This window comes from Montipora foliosa, chromosome 3 (genome assembly GCF_036669935.1).
Source record: "Montipora foliosa isolate CH-2021 chromosome 3, ASM3666993v2, whole genome shotgun sequence".
NCBI classification, from domain to species: Eukaryota; Metazoa; Cnidaria; class Anthozoa; order Scleractinia; family Acroporidae; genus Montipora; species Montipora foliosa.
The window spans coordinates 60,346,375-60,366,374 of record NC_090871.1 but is presented as its reverse complement, the minus strand read 5'-3'; the positions used below and the strand labels follow the sequence as shown (position 1 = coordinate 60,366,374).

Genomic DNA, 20,000 nt, shown 5'->3' with positions numbered 1-20,000 from the left:
ACCAGAACATGATCCTGTATGCCATACCACATGGCCTTGTTCATGGCCTACAAACTTATGAAGGAGAGATCGTTATAAAAACCCTGTGTGCATCTAATATGCAGTGTTCCTTCACCTGGAGCTTGGATTTGGCAAAAGGCAAACTCACCACTATTTCTCCATATCGCTCAAATGCGTCTTTGAGATCAGCAAAAGTTGTCGTCTTCTCGATATTTCCCACAAAGAGAGTCCTGGTGCAGCCTGGATCAAACTCGTCATCCATTAAAGCACCAACATGTGAACGATGTCGTGGAGGGTGATCACTAGCCTCATAACGATCATCTACAGGCAAAAAATATTAAGGTAGTTAGTGACATTACAGTATGTTGCTGTTATGTATTGTTTCATAAACTAGCAGGAGTGTTTTCTCAGGTTTTAAACCATGAGGCAAAGCCAAGTGGCTTTAGACCCAATAAGACACAAACTGCAAGTTTATCAAATAGCTTCAAAAACATGCCACAAAAAGCGTGTCCCTCTGGAGTCCGAACAAAGGTTCAAATTATGAGAGGAGAACATTAACATACATGAAAAACAAGCTACACGCACAGCATTAGGGATCTACATTCGCAGTGGCACGGTCGACCCAAACGACTTAAAACCCTGTCCGGACGAGTATAATAACTCCAAAGGTCACCTGTTGGACCAGTGAAGTTTTAATAAATGTCTTTTCATGAATGCAATCAAATGTTATAATATAGAATGTACTTTTGTTCTGATCGCTTTTCTTTCAATGGAACTTCCAGAAAATAAGGAATAAACATGCAGCTTTCCTCAGCAATGAAATCTCAAGTTTAGGCGCCATCTTTGACCATGCGGTATTTTCCACGAAACAATTGCTGGCTCAATTTTCATGTATCTCACCACTGGCATGGTTGATAGGCAAGTCGTTTAGCAAAGAGCAAAGGGTGACTCATGGTCTCAGCTGATAATGTGATGCTAGTTACAAGGTATTTCGCTACCATTGGTAAAAAGGAAAACAAGTGGAGCAGAACCTGCTGCTTACGAACAGGAAAACAAAAGAGTGCAACATCAGACGTGAATGCTCAAGTTACAAGTAATTTTATTGACTATCTTCTATATTTCCGCATTTTTGCCTGGGCAACCTACTTGCCCAGTTGATGACTTTGATAAAATATGAAAATGGATCCCTGCAGTATGCCTAAAGAATTCAAATGTGGAGTGTTTTTTCAGTTTGTAGAGGCTCATACATCTGTTTTATAGCTCACCTGATAGACTGTTTTGTCATGAGTTAATGAGTTTTTTGAATGCGTCTTAAACTGCCTAATACAGAGTTTAAGATCTACGACAAGACGGTAACGAAAACGTCATTTAAATTGCAAGTTCAGGTTTATTAATATTTTCGTCATTATGTCGGTTTGCCTAATTTCTAAAAACTAGTGCAACTTTCCAGGAACTGAATTTTGAGGTGCGGTGTTGAAGATACAAAAGAAAATTCAAATTCGCTGCCTTGTGTTCACGTTTTCCGTAAAACTTGAAAATTGGTCATTTCGCATTGCAGATTTGCCGAAAATGTGAAAGAAATGTACACAAATGAAAAATGCACGAGCAGAGAGTTTTTTTGCTAATTAAATATGCAACATTTGTGACGTTTTCGTTGTTGTCGCATCCTAGATCTTATTAACTCCCTAATAGGGAACCCAAGCAACGATGATGTTAAGGACCGTGTAAACGGCAGCAAAATTGGGTTAAAGGAGCCGAAACATTGACTTTGCCAAACCGGCTTGGCATTTACAATTTTGTACAGCCCTTGGTCGCCCACATCCGAACAAACATGAAATGAGCATATTTGAAGACACAAGCAAGTAACAAGAAATTTTCCCTTTTCTTCTCAAACAGCCACACTGTTGTGAGCGACATACAAAAATAGAGTTGTATTTTAGTCTATGCTCTCATACATGTAGCCAACTTCATCACCATGTTTAAGCTCCCCAACAATACCCTCTGTCCCCAATGACCCTTTTACCCCAGAGAAAAAACTCCCCACAAACCGGTTACACCCATAGAGGAAGGGTTAATTGAATCAATGATTTCAATGTCTTTGCACTCAAAGGGTGCATCTGATTGACTGTATTCTGGACTAGAAATACATGGAAAAGAAGTTAGAAATACTTCGTTTCAATGGTGATTCACATTAAAATTGGCAAGCACTTTCTAAAATAGTATTTTTAACCCATTGACGTCCAAACCGGCCGAAACCGGCCAGACTTACATGTAGTATTTTACTCTGTCTAACGCCAGACGATTTTACTCGTCAATGGGGAACCCCTGGGAGTCAGTGGGTTAAACATATCTTTATTATCCTTGTTGCTTCAATAAGCCAGACAAACCATTTTAAATCATCACTCCATGTATTCTTTTTCTGGAATTGGGAAAATGGAACACACCGTAAGATGTAAAAGCCAAATTGTTATTCGCTCTTCCAGGAGACAGGCCTAATGTTTTGCTTTGATATAATTATTATTGTTAAGTCTACAGCTTGTTTCAAACATAGTGAAATATATCCAGATACAAACCTCTCCAGTATTGCAGGTCCATTTCAGCTCCAAGGAACATCTTGCCACGACACGCTTCAATTCCTCGTTCAGCATCTTCAGGTCTGAACACACAAAGGAGAAAAACAAAATAAGCGTATAATTGAGTAGTTTTTTTGCCAAGGCTGCCTGGTCTGTACTTGAGCCCAAAAATGAATATATATAGGATAATATAACATGGCTGCACAGAGATATGAAATTTCACATCTCCAAGGGATCATGTAATGTTACGTTAATTACCATATTTACCCGTGTATAAGTCAACCCCCCATTTGCTTGCACGCAAACATGCACCAGGTTACTAAGCAGTTGAAGGATCATGTTTTATTTGAAGAAAAAGAAATGCCTTTTTGAGCTTTCCGCCTTTGGTAACCGAAAATTTCCAGTGTGAGTCAAATCCACAAATCCAAAGTATTTTGTCGCCAGATGAAAAGCCAACCTTTTCCACTGCATTCGTTATGCTCAAGACAACATTATTATGTTAATTTTAAATAAATTATTTAGCTGGAACTTGGCTCTAAATCTTTGACCAGTGTATAAGTCAAGGGCCATTTTTGGAGCTTCTTTTGAGGCCATAAAAGGTTGACTAATACATGGGTAAGTATGTTATTTAAACACCAATGAAACACCAAACCATTTCACTTTAATATTTTTTGTAGTCCTGATGTAGAACAATGGTGCAATTTCTTATGTAACCATAGTAACGGTGATCTTCAAATGTAAGTACCTTCTAAAGTGAATAATAGCATATCTACTGGATCCCTGTCCATTGACATAAATGCGCACAACATCTCCATATTTCTTGAACTCATGGTAAAGACCATCCCGAACACTACTGTCTGAAAATTAAATGGAACAAAAAATGTGTTTTCAATTTGTAAAAAAATCTTGTTGATGCAAAATTGCCTAGACATCACATTTCGGATACAAGGCTCCCTTTTAAACACATTGACAACACAGATAGGCCCAAAAACTCACTAACTCCTTTATTTCGACTATTTCATTACAATTATACTCTGACTGATTTTTTGTATTTGCGACTAAAATATCTGGAGGGGTTGCAAAAGAGTCAGCAGTTGCCAATTTTTCTAAAAAAAATAAAGCAATGAAAAAACCATTGTTTCTCATGGTGAATTTGTTGCAACGTTACGTGCACAATGCCATTCCCTCAACCATTCTTCATTTTCAGCAGTTTCTTTAGACATGTACTGCAGGCTCATATTTTGTTTTGTTAAACTGCTGGCAACACATCACAGCAATTACATATAATACACTGCGACCAAAAGTTGCGAAATTTCAACTAAATTTTTGTATTTGGAAGCTATCCTACCTCCCGATCTTGCCATAATATTTCTCAAACACAGAGCCGAACTTCTGTTTGTATTCTGAGGTGGCTCCACGGGTGCCGGCGGTGCAGCCACAGGCACACTGCCATCTCTGCTGCCCTCTTCGCTGCTGCTGCTACCACTAGTGCTGGGTGACTGACTCCCACTATGGCTGCTTTCGCTACCACTCTCACTGCCACTGGAATGATCTGGGCTGGGTTCTTGGTCACGATATGCCTCTGAGGAAACAAATCATCCAGGGATTAGGTGAATATGCTCAATCGCCACAAAAACCCTAACAACCAAACTGGTTGGCCCCACCTTGTTTGAAGGTCATACGTTTAGAAACTTAATAATAATAATAATAATAATAATAATAATAATAATAATAATAATAATAATAATAACTTAAAAACTTATATAGCGCGTGCTTCATGACAGAATGATCGCATGCGCTTAACATAGATTAAAATACCAATAAAATTTATCAGTTCATATAAGCTAAGAATATGTTCATTAAAATAGATTTGTAAGTTAACAGTTAGATTTGTAAGTTAAGTTAAAAACTTACCTATAAATCTGAGTTCATGTTTGGCTTACTTCAAAATTAACCATAAGTTAAACGATTAGTTTGTGTTTGGCTGCATTGTCATGGTTTAAAAGCGGAGTATTAAGTGGATCTTGATGTTGTTAACCCATTCACACCCAAAACGCTCCCAATTGGTGAGTTACTTTGTCTGGTGTTAGCTGGAGTAAAACCTATAAGTCTCACCTACATGTAAGCTATAGGTTTTCCCTGCCATCTCTGAGTCACAGGAGTACCTGCTTACTGGGAGAGCATGACACAGGACAGGCAAACTTTGCAGATTTTTGTGCAACGAAGTGCTGCCTCAAGTATAAAAGACCCAGGAGTAGCAACTTGAGTAACGCAGTGAAAGCAGGCATGCGCATGTATGTTCCTACCCTGGGTGCCAGAGGTTCTATTTTTCTTTCGCAAGGAGCGAGAGGTAAAAAACGGAGAGGCGAAAAATACGAGCCTCTGGTCACAGCGGTTAAGAATCTCACTTGCATGCAAATTCGGAAAAGGATATCTTGCCAAACCAGTTTTCTACAGTGATGTCAATGTTGTACCCAATTCAAGTCCTTTGGAAATAGAACGTTTGATTTTGACAGTTCCCATCGTGCAGCAACCAATCAAAAGCAACATGAAAACCACAAACTAATTACCGCTGGTGGCTGTGGTTTAGTTTTCTCACGCGTGACTAGTTTCTTAACCCAAACATGATATTTCTAGTGTTCATGGTTATCGGATTTTCTTTCAGCTCTAGGATCTGCGAATCAATCAAGGCATTCAAGGGACAAATAACGACTACGATAGCATCTTTTGGATAATGAATCCACGATCATGCAAATATGAACAAACTTTTGACACAAGTTTTGCGGCATCCAGTTGGCAGGACCAAACACATCCTCATGCTTAATGAAATTCCTGAACAGGTTTCACTTCTAAAATCTCCGAAAATCCAGAATTTGCCTTGTATTGTACTATGCAAACCTCTAAATACTCGCTCAAATTCACAGCTTTCCACCGCCAGTTTTGTTTTTGTAGCAGTCCTTTTGTGGCCACTGGGGTGCACTATCGCCGTTCAATTAGTGAGTGTTAGATTGTTTTTGCTTGGAAAGAACTGGCACTGACTATGAAAACCAATCAGCGACCGTGCTCATAATCACAAATCATGGAAGTGAGATTCTAAACCGCCGTGACCAGAGGTTCATATTTTTCGCCTCTCCGTTTTAACTGCTCGCTCCTCGCGAAAGAATAATAGAACCTCTGGCACCCAGGGTAGTATGTTCCACTTTTACAAAGCAAACTGGCCTCACTCAACAAGGGGACTACACATTATTAGTTATTGTTTTATTTCAAGTGGAGAATCAAGACTTACTGGGTTTGTTTGAGCTTCTTCTTGTAGGTTCTTGATTGTAGGTCTGCTGCCTACGATGATCTCTGGTGTTTCCACTCACAGCTCTTGATCTGTTGGAACTGCCTCCTCCACTTGAACCCCCGAGTCCACTTGGCACGCGACTACCAGCAGCTGACTCATCATCACTGAAACCTTCATAGTAATTTTGTGACCTGGCTCCACTATACCTTCCTTCTGGGGCACTGTGGGTAGAAAGAAACATTTCATTACAATTTAAGAGAAAACACTTCAGGTGAAAAAGCAATAAAATTGCCTGAGCATCACACTAATGGATTATGCAGCTTTTCAAACATAAGATGTACAAAGTAAAATGCAAGGCTCTGCCCTGTAGTAAAACTCTCCTTAACAGTCTTTTACATGGTTATGTTGATAAAACATGATGAGATGGAGATCCAGAACTTTCTCCATCATTTCAAATTTGGTTGTACTAAAAATCAGAAAAAAGTTGCACACAACAGATGAACTTGCTGCCATTTTATAACAACAAAAATAATAGTGATAATAAAAAAAAATATAATTATATTAATTAATAAGTATAAATTATTTATGTAATCATTATATTAATTCTATTATTTATCATATATATTATAATTAACAATAATTAGAATAATGAATAATAACAATATTAATAAACAAACTATACTAAATACATAATTAATAATTATGATTAATAAAATAATAATAATAATAATAATAATAATAATGTCTATTATTTGGACTCATGAGGACCACTGTAAACAGAAACGAGAATTTAGAAAATGAAGAAGAAAGAGCTGCTTTGTTTTGCATTGACTGACATCTTGAGAAAAGGTCCTAAACTCTAATTTTCAAAACATCAAAATGTGAATATCATCGAACAAAGTACTTCATGGTGCATTATGATCTCAAACACATCATATGCTATGAAATTTGGAATACATGTACACACACCCACAAAATCAAACTTGGTACATGAAAGCAAGTATGGTAACCCCTACAAGAGCGTGCTCATGGTGGAAGCCCTCAAGGGCTATTAATTGAAACTGAAAATACTTTTGGCGCAGGCTAGTGAGGCTACAGCAAACAAACAAACAGGCAATGTCAGTAAAACAGAGAGTTGAAGGCAGAAGAACAATGGAATAATGGGTAATGAAGGTTTTGTGTAAGAGCCTGGGTATTTAAAGGGAAAGCTGCAGACTCACAAATCTCCCAAATAATGCTTAACACTTTGACGCCTGAACCGGCCAGACTTACTCGTCAATGGAGAACTCCCAGGATTCAATGGGTAAACTATTCAATGGAGTAGAGGTACACAGGGGAAACAAAGATTGACCACAGAAATGAACAAACAGTTTATTATTTTTTTTACTGAAATACTAACCTGATTATCTACGACCCTAGGACAGCTTGTCTAAGAACACCCCGCAACATGACAAGAACTCAATATGCTACCCTAATACCATCCAGAATTTTAACTCAATTAACCATCCTTGAGCCACACAGAAAACTAAAAAGCCAGCACCCTGACCATACAACATGGATGTAAGTGCTTTGCAATCCTTATTTCAAAAGACTTCCACAATTCAAAAAAAGTTATTAGAAACCTTGCACACATCCACATAGGTTGCAGTGATCGAATCAATGTTGGGAAAACGCACCCATACAATACAAGAGGTATCCTGCAACCAAGGCAACCATATGAATTTCACATTTTGGTAGTTCTCTGTGCCAAAACTTGTTGCTGCATTTAACGCAAATCAGCGAGCTCATCCTCATGTTTAAAAGACTGGTAAGATAGGTGGAAAATGACGATGAAAAAGAACAGGAATTTAGCCAACATGCCAAAACCAGGAAATTTCTTATTGTCAAGTGATACCCATGGAAATAATTCTTGTGATTGCAAATTCAACTTGCATTCTTATTTCTTTTCACTTGCTTCCAACCCATACTGTAATGAAATGGTAAATCCACTATCTGACTGTGGCAAATTTGTCATACAGCTACGTCTCAGAACTTTCTGTATTAACACTTTGACCAACTCCGATGTACTGATGACAAAAGATAAATATCAGAACTAAGCAATCTTTAAGTGTTGTTTCATACCAGTCAGTTCCATATTTCTGAAGCAAGCTTTGCATCAACACTACACAAGTAGTCCCTAATTCCACTGAGTAAGGAATGAAACATCGCAAATAAAGATATAGTAATGCTTACATGAAACCACCCACATGTTGCAGAGGAGAAAGCTCTATCGCGTCAATAATGATGAATATTGTTGAGACACCCATTCCTGTATGAGATGCTAAAATTGCTTTTGATTCACGTACACATCGAGAAAATGGTCAAACCACAGCCAAATTTCCATTCATCTGCTGCCAATGAAAAACTGTTGAAAACCACATAATCCAAACTTGTATCTCCAACTCGACGACACAGTCTTGGTGATATCTTTTCTTCACTCTGAGATCAAACCACTCCACAGTTTTGATTACTGCTTCAGTTTACACAATGTCAAGACCACAAAATCTTCTTTTCCAAGGCATGTTTCATTTGAAAAACTATCCACAATAAGATGCTGTCTGATCCAAAAAAGTCATTCCCTTGTGTTGTATGGATGACGGTTCTCACCAAGAAATGCACCATGCAACTGCAGAATACAGAGCTACTTAAATGCACCTAGCTTAACTTACATGTAGTTGAAGATTTTCCATGTCACAGCACATTACTACAGGTACTTTAAATATTAGAAAAAAATGCCTGTATTCTGTAGTTTAGCCAAAATAATCAACAACATACTGTGCATCACTTTTTTTATTTCTGACACCATCAGTAGACAGCTTTTTGACAATGGTCTTCGTATCCAAAAAAAGACAAGTTTTTTATCTTGTACAGCTTGTTTCCACAACCTGGTACCCCTGAAATGGTCAGTAGATCACCTTAAAGAACTTTCACTGATTTTGCTAATGATCTTCATGGCATCCAATCCCAAATAAAAGTTAACAATCTTGCAAAGCTTGTTTCCGCAACTTCCATCCAGTTTCTTTTTCCTTGCCCACACTGAAACACTCCTGGCAACAGAAGTCATGATAGCTGTCCATAAAGCTTGGGCAGTCTCATCCTTCCAAACAAACTGTTAATCAGGATATCCACCAGTATGAATCCTTTGCAACACCAGCGATGCTACAAGAGTGAATGGACTTGCCATAGCATCCCTGAATCAAATGTGTTGGTCAGAAGCAACTGTAATTTTTTTGTTAGGTATTGAAATTGCAAAACTTTCACATTCCAAGTTGACATCTTAAAAGAAACCAAACATTGAGCTCGCAGAACACGTAAATACTTACAGGCAATTCCTTCTGTTAACTTTTGTGGGGTGTGCTGTGTTTGTCAATTTCTTGTCAAATTGCTGCCATGCATACCAATAAAGCCAACGAAAACAATATTTTCAAAGCTTTCCTCCAACACTTTCAACCCATCAAATACCCCCATAAACTCTTTGACTTACCCCTCGGTTCTTCTTGGCCGTGCTGGGGGATCTGTATGACCATGAAGCCGGGATAGGGTTCCGGGGTTCCCCGGTTCATTGTAGTCCGTCCTCATTTCCCGATCACCAATTCGATTTACAGATTCGTGAGCCTTAGTGGCGCTACGAATGTCAACAAAGTCAACAAATGCGGCTCTTCCGCCTTCGGCGCTGCGTTTTGGCAAAATTTTAACGCTTTCAACTCGCCCATACCTGCGAGAAAAGAAAAGAAATCAACAATGTGAAATCAACATGGTGACGTGTAACATAAGGAGGGGGTGTACGGTAGCATAATAAATACAACTCTCTTTCGTCAAAAAATGAAACCTCACGATCAAAGTTTTTCGTTTCCGAAAATTTCAATCCTAAAATGAAAAATGCACCAAATTCCTGTACAAAATGCAAGCTTCAAAATATAAGCTTCAAATTTCACATTCGAAGAGCAAATTGTCGACGAAGATTATAACCTTGATTGTACTAATAAAATAAATCATTTGAAGCTGCTAATTGCCATCGGACAGCTGTGATAAATTAGTGCACACGCTGTGCTACCTCTTCCATAATTATACAATTAACAAAGCAGCAAACTGAAAACTGAAATTGAAGAATCCAAAAGCTTGATTTTGTCTGTGCAAGGCCACAGCTCACAGCCCATGGCTAACGCCTAACACCAACACGAAGGAGTCCCTTCAAAAAAGCAGGGTAATTTTAACTGTAGAGGAATAGGTGTATCTCTGTCATAGGCTCTAAAACATGGTCAGTTCTTGGAACAAGAGATCAAATAATTTTCCGAAAACAACGCGAAGGTATGATGAAGTGTTAACAACGCGCCAAAAAAGCGCTTACATGAAACCTTACCGGGTGAAGTGCTTAACAATTTCTTCGTCCCTGATGTTTTCCGGCAGGTTTCCAACCCACAAATGTCGGGTTTCTCGCACCATTGTGTTAGAAACTTGTCCTGTGGCTTAAATTAATTTTTCAGATCCGTTTCACGGTTAACGCAGAAGTGAAAAATTCATTTCCCTGCAACTTTCGATTCGAGATGAAAGCCGTGATGAAGTTTCTACTTTCGTTGCAATGGATTGTGGGATGGAAAATGGAAGCTAGTTATAAGACAGTTAGTGATTGGCTACTTTTTGGCGCAAGTGGAGCCATTCACTGCTAGCCAATAGGATGCGTTGTTTTATTTCCAGAAGAGTTGATTTACTGAGTTCCTTTTTTTTGCTGAGTTCACTTCCCTGCGAGATCTTGGAATCTGTTGAAGCTACAGCAAAAATCGTAAGTTCTTATTCACCATAAGCTGATATCTTGAATTGAGACAACTATAAGAGGCTTCGGTGTTTTCTTGATGACTTGATGAGTCATTTGAAGTCACTGCCATTCGGAATAAATTGGAATCCCTGTAAGAACAGCTCGATCGATCCTAGGCAGCTTTCAGGGTTTTGCTACATGCAGTTTTTCCAAGCTGGAAGCGTTTTGAGGTCAAAAATTATTTTACTTTAAAAAAGTTGAACTTGTCTTATATTTGGAGCATGTCTCTCCAAAAAAAAATTGCACCAAAGGAATAAGTTGCCCAGATATTTGTTCTTTGAGCAAAACCTGACTTTCGGCACGTAACTTTTAGTTTTTTAAACAAGCTTGTTTGTAGAAAAATGACATTTGTCAACAGCTTCTTCGAGGTGCTTTTTTTCACTTTTGCCGCACCCAAGCATTCTTTCGTCAGATCTATTGGACTTGGAAGAGCAGAATTTTTTTACTTTAATGGAGCTTAATTAGTTTAATTTCAAGCTGTTTGCCCTTTTAATATCGGGATTCAACTTGTCAAAAAGTGCAGAAGATCGTGGCCTAGTGATCATACTTTGTTGCAAGTCTAACCGGCGGATTGTTATGGACAACGTAGTATAATTAACCTGCAACTCTCGCGTGTTAACCTCGTGCCCACTTTCCAATTTCTGACGCCTGACAGAATAATCGAGCTACTATATCCCTGTGTCACTGTACTGATGCTTAATTTTCATTATAAATGTACGAGTTAATATGATAATTCACCTTATCATACTTTCTCCCATATGACCATTCTTTGAAAGGAAAGTTTTAATTTAGGCATCTGATGCAATCATCTGGTTCTGTTACAAAAATTCTGAAATTGCACGGATAACAATTTTTGGCTGAAAAACCAGAAATAGTTGGGAGGTAAAAATAAAAATGTTGGTGTAAAAATTGCTTCATAGAAGTATGCTCAATCTGTATACAGGATGGTTGAAGTTTGAAGTGAAGTGTTAGTTGTGGTGAATGGAATGAATTTCCTAAAGATCTCCCAGACCCTGGTAGGACAAGTTGTAATATCCTCATCATGCCAGCGACACCTGTTGAGGCGTAGTTTGTCCATTTCCCCTGTCCCAACAAAAGGTGATTTGGCATGAATACAATATCGTAATTTTTTTCTTTTTTATTTAAAACTGTTTTTTTCAAGTAGCTGTCATTTGCTTTACAGAGAAGATGTCTGGGGTAAGCAAGATTTGTGCCCGTGAAATTTTTGACAGTCGTGGAAACCCCACAGTGGAAGTGGATATCACAACATCAAAGGGTATTTTATTGATAAATTTCCCTTTTTTTCTCTCATCAGTGCAGTGCTTTGTTCATGAATTTGCACCCAAATGTTTTAAAAGGATGTTCTGCAAAATCTACATGTAAACCTCAGTGTCTCTGTGATATATTCCTTTTATTTAGTCATTGAACAGGTGGATAAGACTTGAGGCTTTTTAAAATACATGTGTAGTTGGCAAACGTCTTTTACATGTCCAGTTTGACATGATTGATAATAGAAAGTTTATGTTACTCATTTTCAGGCTCTTACCGTGCTGCAGTTCCATCTGGAGCTTCCACTGGAATTTACGAAGCTTTAGAGCTTAGAGATCAGGATCCAAAGAGATTTCTTGGAAAAGGTAACATTGCCTGCTTGGTTTGCTCAAAGTAATTTACAGATCACAGGTCTGCTCGGTGACAACAGCATCCACAACAAGCTTGATCCCCTCTTTCTCATGTGTTTTACAAATTATAATATTCTATTAGAAGAGATGGAGTGAGTTTCAATCGAGTGTCGTAAAACCAAACCAAAGTAGTTACTTTGGCCAATCAAAAAGGATGAAGATAATCTAATAAACCAATCAAAACTTGAAGTAATTACACGTAGCCGTCACAAAGCACGGGAAAATGTGCGGGCATGAGCCGCGATTGGTTTTAGCTTTTGCTTCACTTGTGATTGGTTGAAAAAATGGTGCAAGAACTTTGAACCAATGACTGAGTGAAGTAATGCAAAACCAAAACAATGCACTAATCACTTTTGACACTCAATTGAAAACCGCTCTAAAGAGAAGGGTCTGGTAACCTGAAGTAAGGTAGACAGCCACTAGGGCAATTCTGCAATGACTTGTAAGCTCGATCTGTTAGTTTAGCATGTAACAATACAGCACCAGAGGATGTTGATTTAATCCCTTTCTTTGCCGATAGCAATGGTAAGATCATTCTTGATGTTCGTTGACCATCCACCTAAGTTAGCTACTGTAAACAGATTACCAACTTCACCATTTCCAGTTCTGCAAAGTGTTATCATTCAGAGTCATAAATAAAATACACTTACGAGACCAACAAGTGGGACGCAGCTCCACAACCAACCACGATAGTGGCCTCACAGGGTCTTTATTACACTAATACGGAAATTCTCATTCTACTTTCAATTTGGTACCTAACTTATAATTAGATAGTAAATGGGAATTAACTACTGCTTTGCATATGAGAGTCGGTGCTTGGAGTATGCAGGGGTTTCCACTGTGTCCTGACATTTCTCCGACGGGATACTGTCCCATGGCTTGGAAATCTTTGAAGGTACACATAGCCCAGCCATGAGCCCCCATTCCAGGTACCCTACTGATATAGCTGTAATGTAATGCTGCAATGCTCCACGTGATCCTACACTGGTGAAACTGATAGCTGACTGGTAGAACCTGCAGTACCAAGTGTTTTTGCTGATCTTACTGTTCTTTCATCCTTCGCCAATAGGAGTTTTGAAAGCAGTTGAAAATGTTAACAAGATCATTGGTCCAGCACTTATCTCCAAGGTTTTTACACTACATTTACTTCAATTGACAACCATGATTTTCAAAGTGTTTTTCCAGCTTTCATGCTGGTAAAATTTATTGTACTTGTACTGTTAGGTCCTGCAGCATTCAGATGGATCAAAATCTTGCCAGCAATAGACAATTATTATATACGGTAATAATGACAAATGCCACGGATTTAGGGAAATATTTAGGCTCAAGGGAATAAAGGCAGAAGTATTCTCTGTTGTTGTCGGTGCTCTTGGATTGATCTTTAAGAACTTTACTTAAGGGACTTTTGAAAGAGATACGGTATGAATCCCAAACAGGGTCGGTAGATTACATTAAATTATCATTTTAAGAAAGGTCCCTTTTAGTATAAGGTCTTGAGGAAAGAACTGAGTGACAGAAGATATTCTTTACAGGACAATATATAAATGTTGACCAGCGAGAATAAAAGATAGTAAGAATAATATTGGCAGTTATATCTGTTATTTTATTTAATTGTTTTTTGTAATGCAATTTACCATATTATTTTACTGGTCTTTGCTTTAGAACATTGATGTGACTAAACAAGGGGATGTGGACAAAATCATGCTGGATCTTGATGGCACAGAAAATAAATGTAATAATAATTACTATTATCACCATCCAGTTTATACTAAACAATGATACTAATTTTAACTTCTCCTTGTTGTATTTATTTTTATTTGATGTGATGTGAGAGTAAGAAAACAGAGTATTGTTTCTCTCATGGCATGTAGCAGTAAAAACTGAGGCATCCCAGAGAAGATTCTCTAAGGATAACATTTTAACCTCTTGGAGGAAAGAAGAGGACCAACAAATTCAACCCGCATACTTGGAAATACCTTTGTTTCATTAAAAAAATTTGTGATTTAATCATAAGGCAACATATAAGATAAGCTATGTTAATTAAACAGATGTTTTGTTTTCTCATATTTGCAGCAAAACTTGGAGCCAATGCTATACTTGGAGTCTCGCTAGCAGTTTGCAAGGCGGGAGCTGCCCACAAGGTGAATATAATTAAAATATTGTTAGTTCATAGGGGATTTATATTTAGCAACTATCCACCACTAGCCACCAACACTAAGGTGAATAGTTGTTTTAGTATATACTAAAACAGTGAGATAATATAGCACAAAAAAGATGATTTTAACCCATTTATTCCTGCAAAGATTACAACATTTTCAGGTGCAAATTCCGCACAAATTGCTCGGCGGTGAATAGCAAAGGATATCCAGAGTTTGAGTAGCCAATCAGAGCGTGAATTCAATGCTATCCACCGTTTTAGTATATACGAATGTGAAATAACATTGTCTTACAAAGAGGAATGTACTTTCACCACTACAGCAGAAGAATACCATATTATTTGCTATTTTTCTCTTCTCATTGTCGACCCCGTAAAGAACAAGGAGCAAGACGGGCCTGAGCAGTAAATTTCTTAAGTTACTGATGAGGAACATTCTACCTCACAGTTTTAAGCCTTTAAGGCCTGAGGGGGGGTGGGGGGCATTGATGAGTGAAATCATCTGGCATCAGAGGGAGTAAAGTCTCACTCCCAGAGAAGTCAATGGATTAAGGAAGGGGACATACTTCTTTGCTGATTAAAAGACAGATTCTTTCAAACCAAAGATTAAAATTCATTTTGGTAATGACAACGCGAAGTTGCACGATCGTTTTAAGGTGATCATTTTGCTTTTGAAATGTGGCATTTGACGGCATCCTTTTGCAACGGCATGCCCCCAAGCAAACCTAGAGAAAGGAGTCATTAGGCCCCAAGTCTTGTTACAGTTTGTTAATCTTCTTAACCAGGCACCAACTTCAAGTTTTATTGTCAGAAACCCCTGTTATAATGCTAAAGTGAACAATTAACAACTACCGTAAACGTCCATGTATAAGCCGCACATTTTTTCACAAAATTGAAGCCATAAATCAAGGGTGCGGCTTATTCTTGGATACATCTGTGTTTGGAGTTTTAAAAAACCTAATTAATATTCATACAACTTCTTAAGATCTCAGTAAAGAAACATAAAAGAAACTGAGAACATGTTGCTGTTGTTCATTGACTTTTTAATTCCAGTGTTTATCGGCGAATCTTGCTCTCCAAGAGTTCTTTCAAGCGATTAATTTTCGCTTTACTCGAACAAGTAAACACCAACCTACAAGGAATCTCCATTCCTCCGCACAGCTGTTTGCAGTGACGTCTTCGGCCAGTCACTTCCACGCATATCTTTCCGCAACATGCAATAAAATACCACAAAATTCGCGAGTACTCGCAAGGTAAATGGCCGACTGTATCGTTGTCCTTGACCACCTTCTCGGCAAATTTGACTGCATTATCAAGCTCCTGTTCTGCATGAATTTTTTCGCCTATTGCGCGTACATCTTTATAGACGTGATCATGATACCCAGGCATCACATCCATGTTCAAAAAATTCATGCAACGTAGGCCCTGGCCCAGACTCCTCCCCACACTTAAAGCTTGGCTACTAAGCACTCATTCGTTTTGTTTCAATATCGAAGGAATTTCAACTTTATGGTGAAACCTTGATTGTTTGTCCTTGTTGGTTTATAGCAATAGAACGTTACTGGAACCTCAAACTTTATTGTATTACATTTTTTTCCAAAATCTGTGCTTCTAAATTCGGGGTGCGGCTTATCTACGGATGCGGCTTATACATGGACGTTTACGGTATTGTGTGGTTCCACATACATACAAAACATTGAAAGCAACATACGATTGATCTGAAGCACAAAACACACTATCGGACGATGTTTTGGGACAAAAGTCAGTTTTGAGAAAAAGTTAATACTATTAGCTTCAATCTTTCCGTTTTTCTTTGAGTTAGCTAGCGCTACAATCTCCGGAAACTAAGAACAATGTGTCTTTCATTTGGGACGGATTCAAAACATTTAAAATGGCGGTCTCAACTGGAGTCTCGTCCCCAGACTTCCAGCTTTCTCTCTTTTTCGTCCAACCAACACTTCCGTTTGTCTCTTTTTTGTCCAATCAACACTTCCGTTCACTTGAGTATCACTTTTCGCTACCTTCACATGCAGTAAACACATTTTTGATAGGATTTATGTTTTACTGGGGGTAGTAACTCATTGAAAATGCGATAAGATGCAAGTTCCCACCATCTCAACGCTTGCATGCAACGACATTTTCTTTTTTGTGGGTGGCATTTAGACCACGGACAGGAACTGGGAGTCAAGTTTTCTCTTCTTTGAGTAAACGCAATATTTATTGCGGCCTCGGGAAACGATTGTTGAGGTTCAGTTCGTTATGTCAAACTGGAAATTCTAAAACAAGAGTTTGACTACTCATTGGAGGAAGTAAATCGCGCCAAAAACAATAAGAGTCGCCCTCTCGATTCCATCCATGGCTCAAAGGCAAGCAACAGTGAGGCTGTGTGTCATTTACCGGCGAGAATGACTGCTGGAGAGTCAGTAAATTTGAAGACTGCACATAAATCGCCATATCTAAGTTTACAAATATGATGGATTATTTTGGCGTCAATAATATTCTTCGTAAAACAATTGTCTTTGTGACGACGTTCACGAAACCTACCGCGTCAACATGTGTGGTCCCTAAATATTAAAGAATCAACCTGAAGAAACTGACAAAATGTGTAGACAAAGGAACCTTGTAAGTTTCTGTTTTATTTACTATGGTTTGCGAAGTTGTTTAAGCGAGTGAAATATTCTCATCGAAGTTCGCACAAAAAAGTGAAACAGTCGACGTGCAATTAAGCTTTGCAAAGTTGATAGCGCACACGCTAAAAGTTTAGCTGGATAATGAGCTTAACAAAGCGTTATATTTTTCTAAAAGTTAACCTTAATGTTTACACTGTTGTAATAAAATTCTACCGCAATTACGTTACTAATTCACTTTCGTTTTTATAAGTAAAAAAATTCTGGAAATTCCTGAGGGGAGGGGGGTCATCAAAGACCCCCCCTGGAACGGAAAATCCTGGGGGAAGGGGGGGTGCAAATCAAAAAGTCTTCCGTTGTGGGGGTATGGATATTTTCTGGAACTACACATTCACCATAGTGGCAGTAATTAGTGGTGGATATTTGCCGAGCCACAAAGTGTCAAGGTAAATTTCTACCACTAGCCACCAGCACTGAGGTGAATAGTTGTTTTAGTATTTACTAAAACAGTGAGATAATATAGCACAAAAAGATGATTTTACAGTGCAAAGCGCCTTACCGTGGCCACCCAACAAGCTTTCACATTTGACAATTACGTGTAAGTACGTCAACTCAAACTACCCATTCAACGGTGTTCAACTTCCACTGTGCGAACTTTGCAAGTAGGGGTGACTGTCAATCAAATTCGCTCACCCTGCTTTGGCGTATAAGTTTTAAAAAAACTTTGTTAGGTGGCTACGGTAAGGCACGTCGCACTGTAACTCATTTATTCCGGCAATGATTGCAATGTTTTTGGGCAGAAATCTCAAATGAGTTGCCTGGAGGTGAAGAGCAATGGATATTCACAGTTTGAGTAGCCAATCAGAGCATGCCTTCAGCACTATCCACTGTTTTAAGATACTATAGTTTTTCAGTTACAAGGCGCAGCATTTATCTCAAAGAAATTGCTTGTTGGTCCCAAATATGACCCAAACTCAAGGTTCATCTTATAGCCAAGTATCTTGTTGCTACAATTAACTCTTACAGGAATAGTTCTTCCCCTTCCTGCGATGGCGTCACACCAATGTTTTTTATGATGGCCTTCAATTCTTATCGTTGTACAACAAAAACACGCAAGAAAATACTAATAACAGCAGGATTTAAAATTCTCTAAATTCTAGTTGAATTTTGTTCTGCTGTTGTTCTTGACTTACACTACAATCTTCAGTTGAGACAGCATAACTAGTGATGAGTTAAACCAAATTCCTCTATTTGAGATGTGTCTTGTGTTTGTGACAAAAAATAAAATGCCATCACGTTTGAAAGTTAAAGGTGCGTCTTTTTACTGAGTGTGCCTTGTATCCAAAAAACTACGGTACTATAATACTAATGTAAATAATAGAGTACATGGCATCTTTTTTTTTCATTCAAGGGCGTGCCATTGTACAGGCACATTGCAGACCTGGCAGGGAACGCAGACGTGATTCTTCCTGTTCCAGCATTCAATGTCATCAACGGAGGAAGCCATGCTGGCAATAAACTAGCTATGCAGGAGTTTATGCTGTTACCAACAGGTACTGCATGTGATTTTTCTCTTAAAACTACAACAGGGCCTGGATTCATGCTTAATAGAGTAACAATGCTACCACGTAATATATTTTCTCAGGGCTGGTTACTTTACATTTGCAACTTTTAAGTGTTACAGAATTTTGATTGCTGGAGTTGAGGTATTTTTTATCGTGCCACACTTGACCTTCAAATTTCCAGTGCATGTGATGCAATTTCCATACAATTTTTCATGTTGCAAACATGTTTAGAACTTATGTACTGTAAATTTACCATTGCTGATTGTTGTTTACAGAATATGTGATCAATGTAATTTTTTCAGCTTTCTCAACTTTTGCAGAAATAATGAAATTGAAGATTACCTCATAAAGCTAAATAATGCACCTGGCAACTCCCTGTAAACTTGTAGTATTTTTAAACAAAAAAAATCAAGCTAAAGTTACATGCACATCAAAGTTTGCAACCTCTGCGCATCTCACCAAAATTACAAATAAAATTTGGATTTCAGTACACAGGACAAAAATTGCCAAGTTATGGGTGACAAAAATAATTGCATTAAAAAATAAGGTAGTGTGAAAGCTGGCCTTCCAGGGTTTTAAATAAGATTTTTATCAGATGGACAAAGAACAAAAAAATTACCTGTAACTAGGTGGTACTGAAGAACCTCTGGCCCTTTCTGCGTAGGAGATCAATAGATGTGCTCCCTTGAAATGTTTTAAATTTAGACTTGATCTCTGCTAGGTTTGCACCTGTCGTTGGGGCGATTCCCAGTGTTTTGAAGCAAAATGTAGGAGTGCTTTGCTAAACCAAACAGCTGTCTGAAGATGACTAGTGTGACACCTTTTTCACCACATAATGCACAGCAACCATAATGGATTCTTAGAACGTCAAGCCTGTCCTGCTCTAGGAGGAAGTTCTACCCAATAGGCCTTTTGCAACAAATGATCACATGGTACAAAATCCGCCATGCTGGAGGGCAAGCTCATTATTATTCCCCCACTGAGACATTAAAACAAAGAGACCTGAAGCTTGACTTGCCTTTGTTTTAAAAACAATGTCCCAGGGGAGGAATAATAATGAGCTTGCCCTCCAACATGGCGGATTTTGAACCATGTGATCGTTAGTTGCAAAAGGCCTATTGTTCAAATTTATTTCTTGATCTGAACCTTGTAGAAAAAGCTTGTGCAGCCCAAGCTGTGCCTTAAGTTGACTGAACGAGAATTTGATGGTTTGTTTCCAATTTTTTTCCATTCACAAGGTGCAAGTAGTTTCAAAGAAGCAAT

General features: G+C 38.3%; 2 protein-coding genes across 3 annotated transcripts in view; one reads left to right on the top strand and one right to left on the bottom strand.

Moving 5' to 3' along the window:
• The window catches only part of LOC137997850 (msx2-interacting protein-like), a 23,165-nt gene extending 12,686 nt beyond the window's left edge, over nucleotides 1–10,479 (bottom strand). Inside the window, exons 1-7 of the mRNA XM_068844144.1 lie at nucleotides 10,259–10,479; nucleotides 9,383–9,613; nucleotides 5,860–6,080; nucleotides 3,922–4,155; nucleotides 3,319–3,430; nucleotides 2,574–2,656; nucleotides 149–321 (exon numbers count right to left, since the gene is read on the bottom strand). Of these exons, the coding sequence (XP_068700245.1) occupies nucleotides 149–321; nucleotides 2,574–2,656; nucleotides 3,319–3,430; nucleotides 3,922–4,155; nucleotides 5,860–6,080; nucleotides 9,383–9,613; nucleotides 10,259–10,341 (1,137 nt within the window). The 5' untranslated portion in view covers nucleotides 10,342–10,479. The remainder of the gene's footprint in view (nucleotides 1–148; nucleotides 322–2,573; nucleotides 2,657–3,318; nucleotides 3,431–3,921; nucleotides 4,156–5,859; nucleotides 6,081–9,382; nucleotides 9,614–10,258) is intronic.
• Nucleotides 10,480–10,592: 113 nt separating this feature from the next.
• The window catches only part of LOC137997849 (alpha-enolase-like), a 21,008-nt gene continuing 11,600 nt past the window's right edge, over nucleotides 10,593–20,000 (top strand). The window contains exons 1-9 of one of the 2 annotated variants that reach the window (XM_068844142.1): nucleotides 10,604–10,678; nucleotides 11,655–11,809; nucleotides 11,895–11,987; nucleotides 12,250–12,345; nucleotides 13,460–13,518; nucleotides 14,053–14,122; nucleotides 14,464–14,531; nucleotides 18,584–18,725; nucleotides 19,976–20,000. The exon at nucleotides 19,976–20,000 is cut by the window's right edge and continues 65 nt beyond it. In XM_068844142.1, coding sequence (XP_068700243.1) covers nucleotides 11,698–11,809; nucleotides 11,895–11,987; nucleotides 12,250–12,345; nucleotides 13,460–13,518; nucleotides 14,053–14,122; nucleotides 14,464–14,531; nucleotides 18,584–18,725; nucleotides 19,976–20,000 — 665 coding nt within the window. In that variant the 5' untranslated portion in view covers nucleotides 10,604–10,678; nucleotides 11,655–11,697. Of the gene's footprint in view, nucleotides 10,679–11,654; nucleotides 11,810–11,894; nucleotides 11,988–12,249; nucleotides 12,346–13,459; nucleotides 13,519–14,052; nucleotides 14,123–14,463; nucleotides 14,532–18,583; nucleotides 18,726–19,975 lie in introns of both variants that reach the window. The other variant, XM_068844143.1, reaches the window with a different exon arrangement.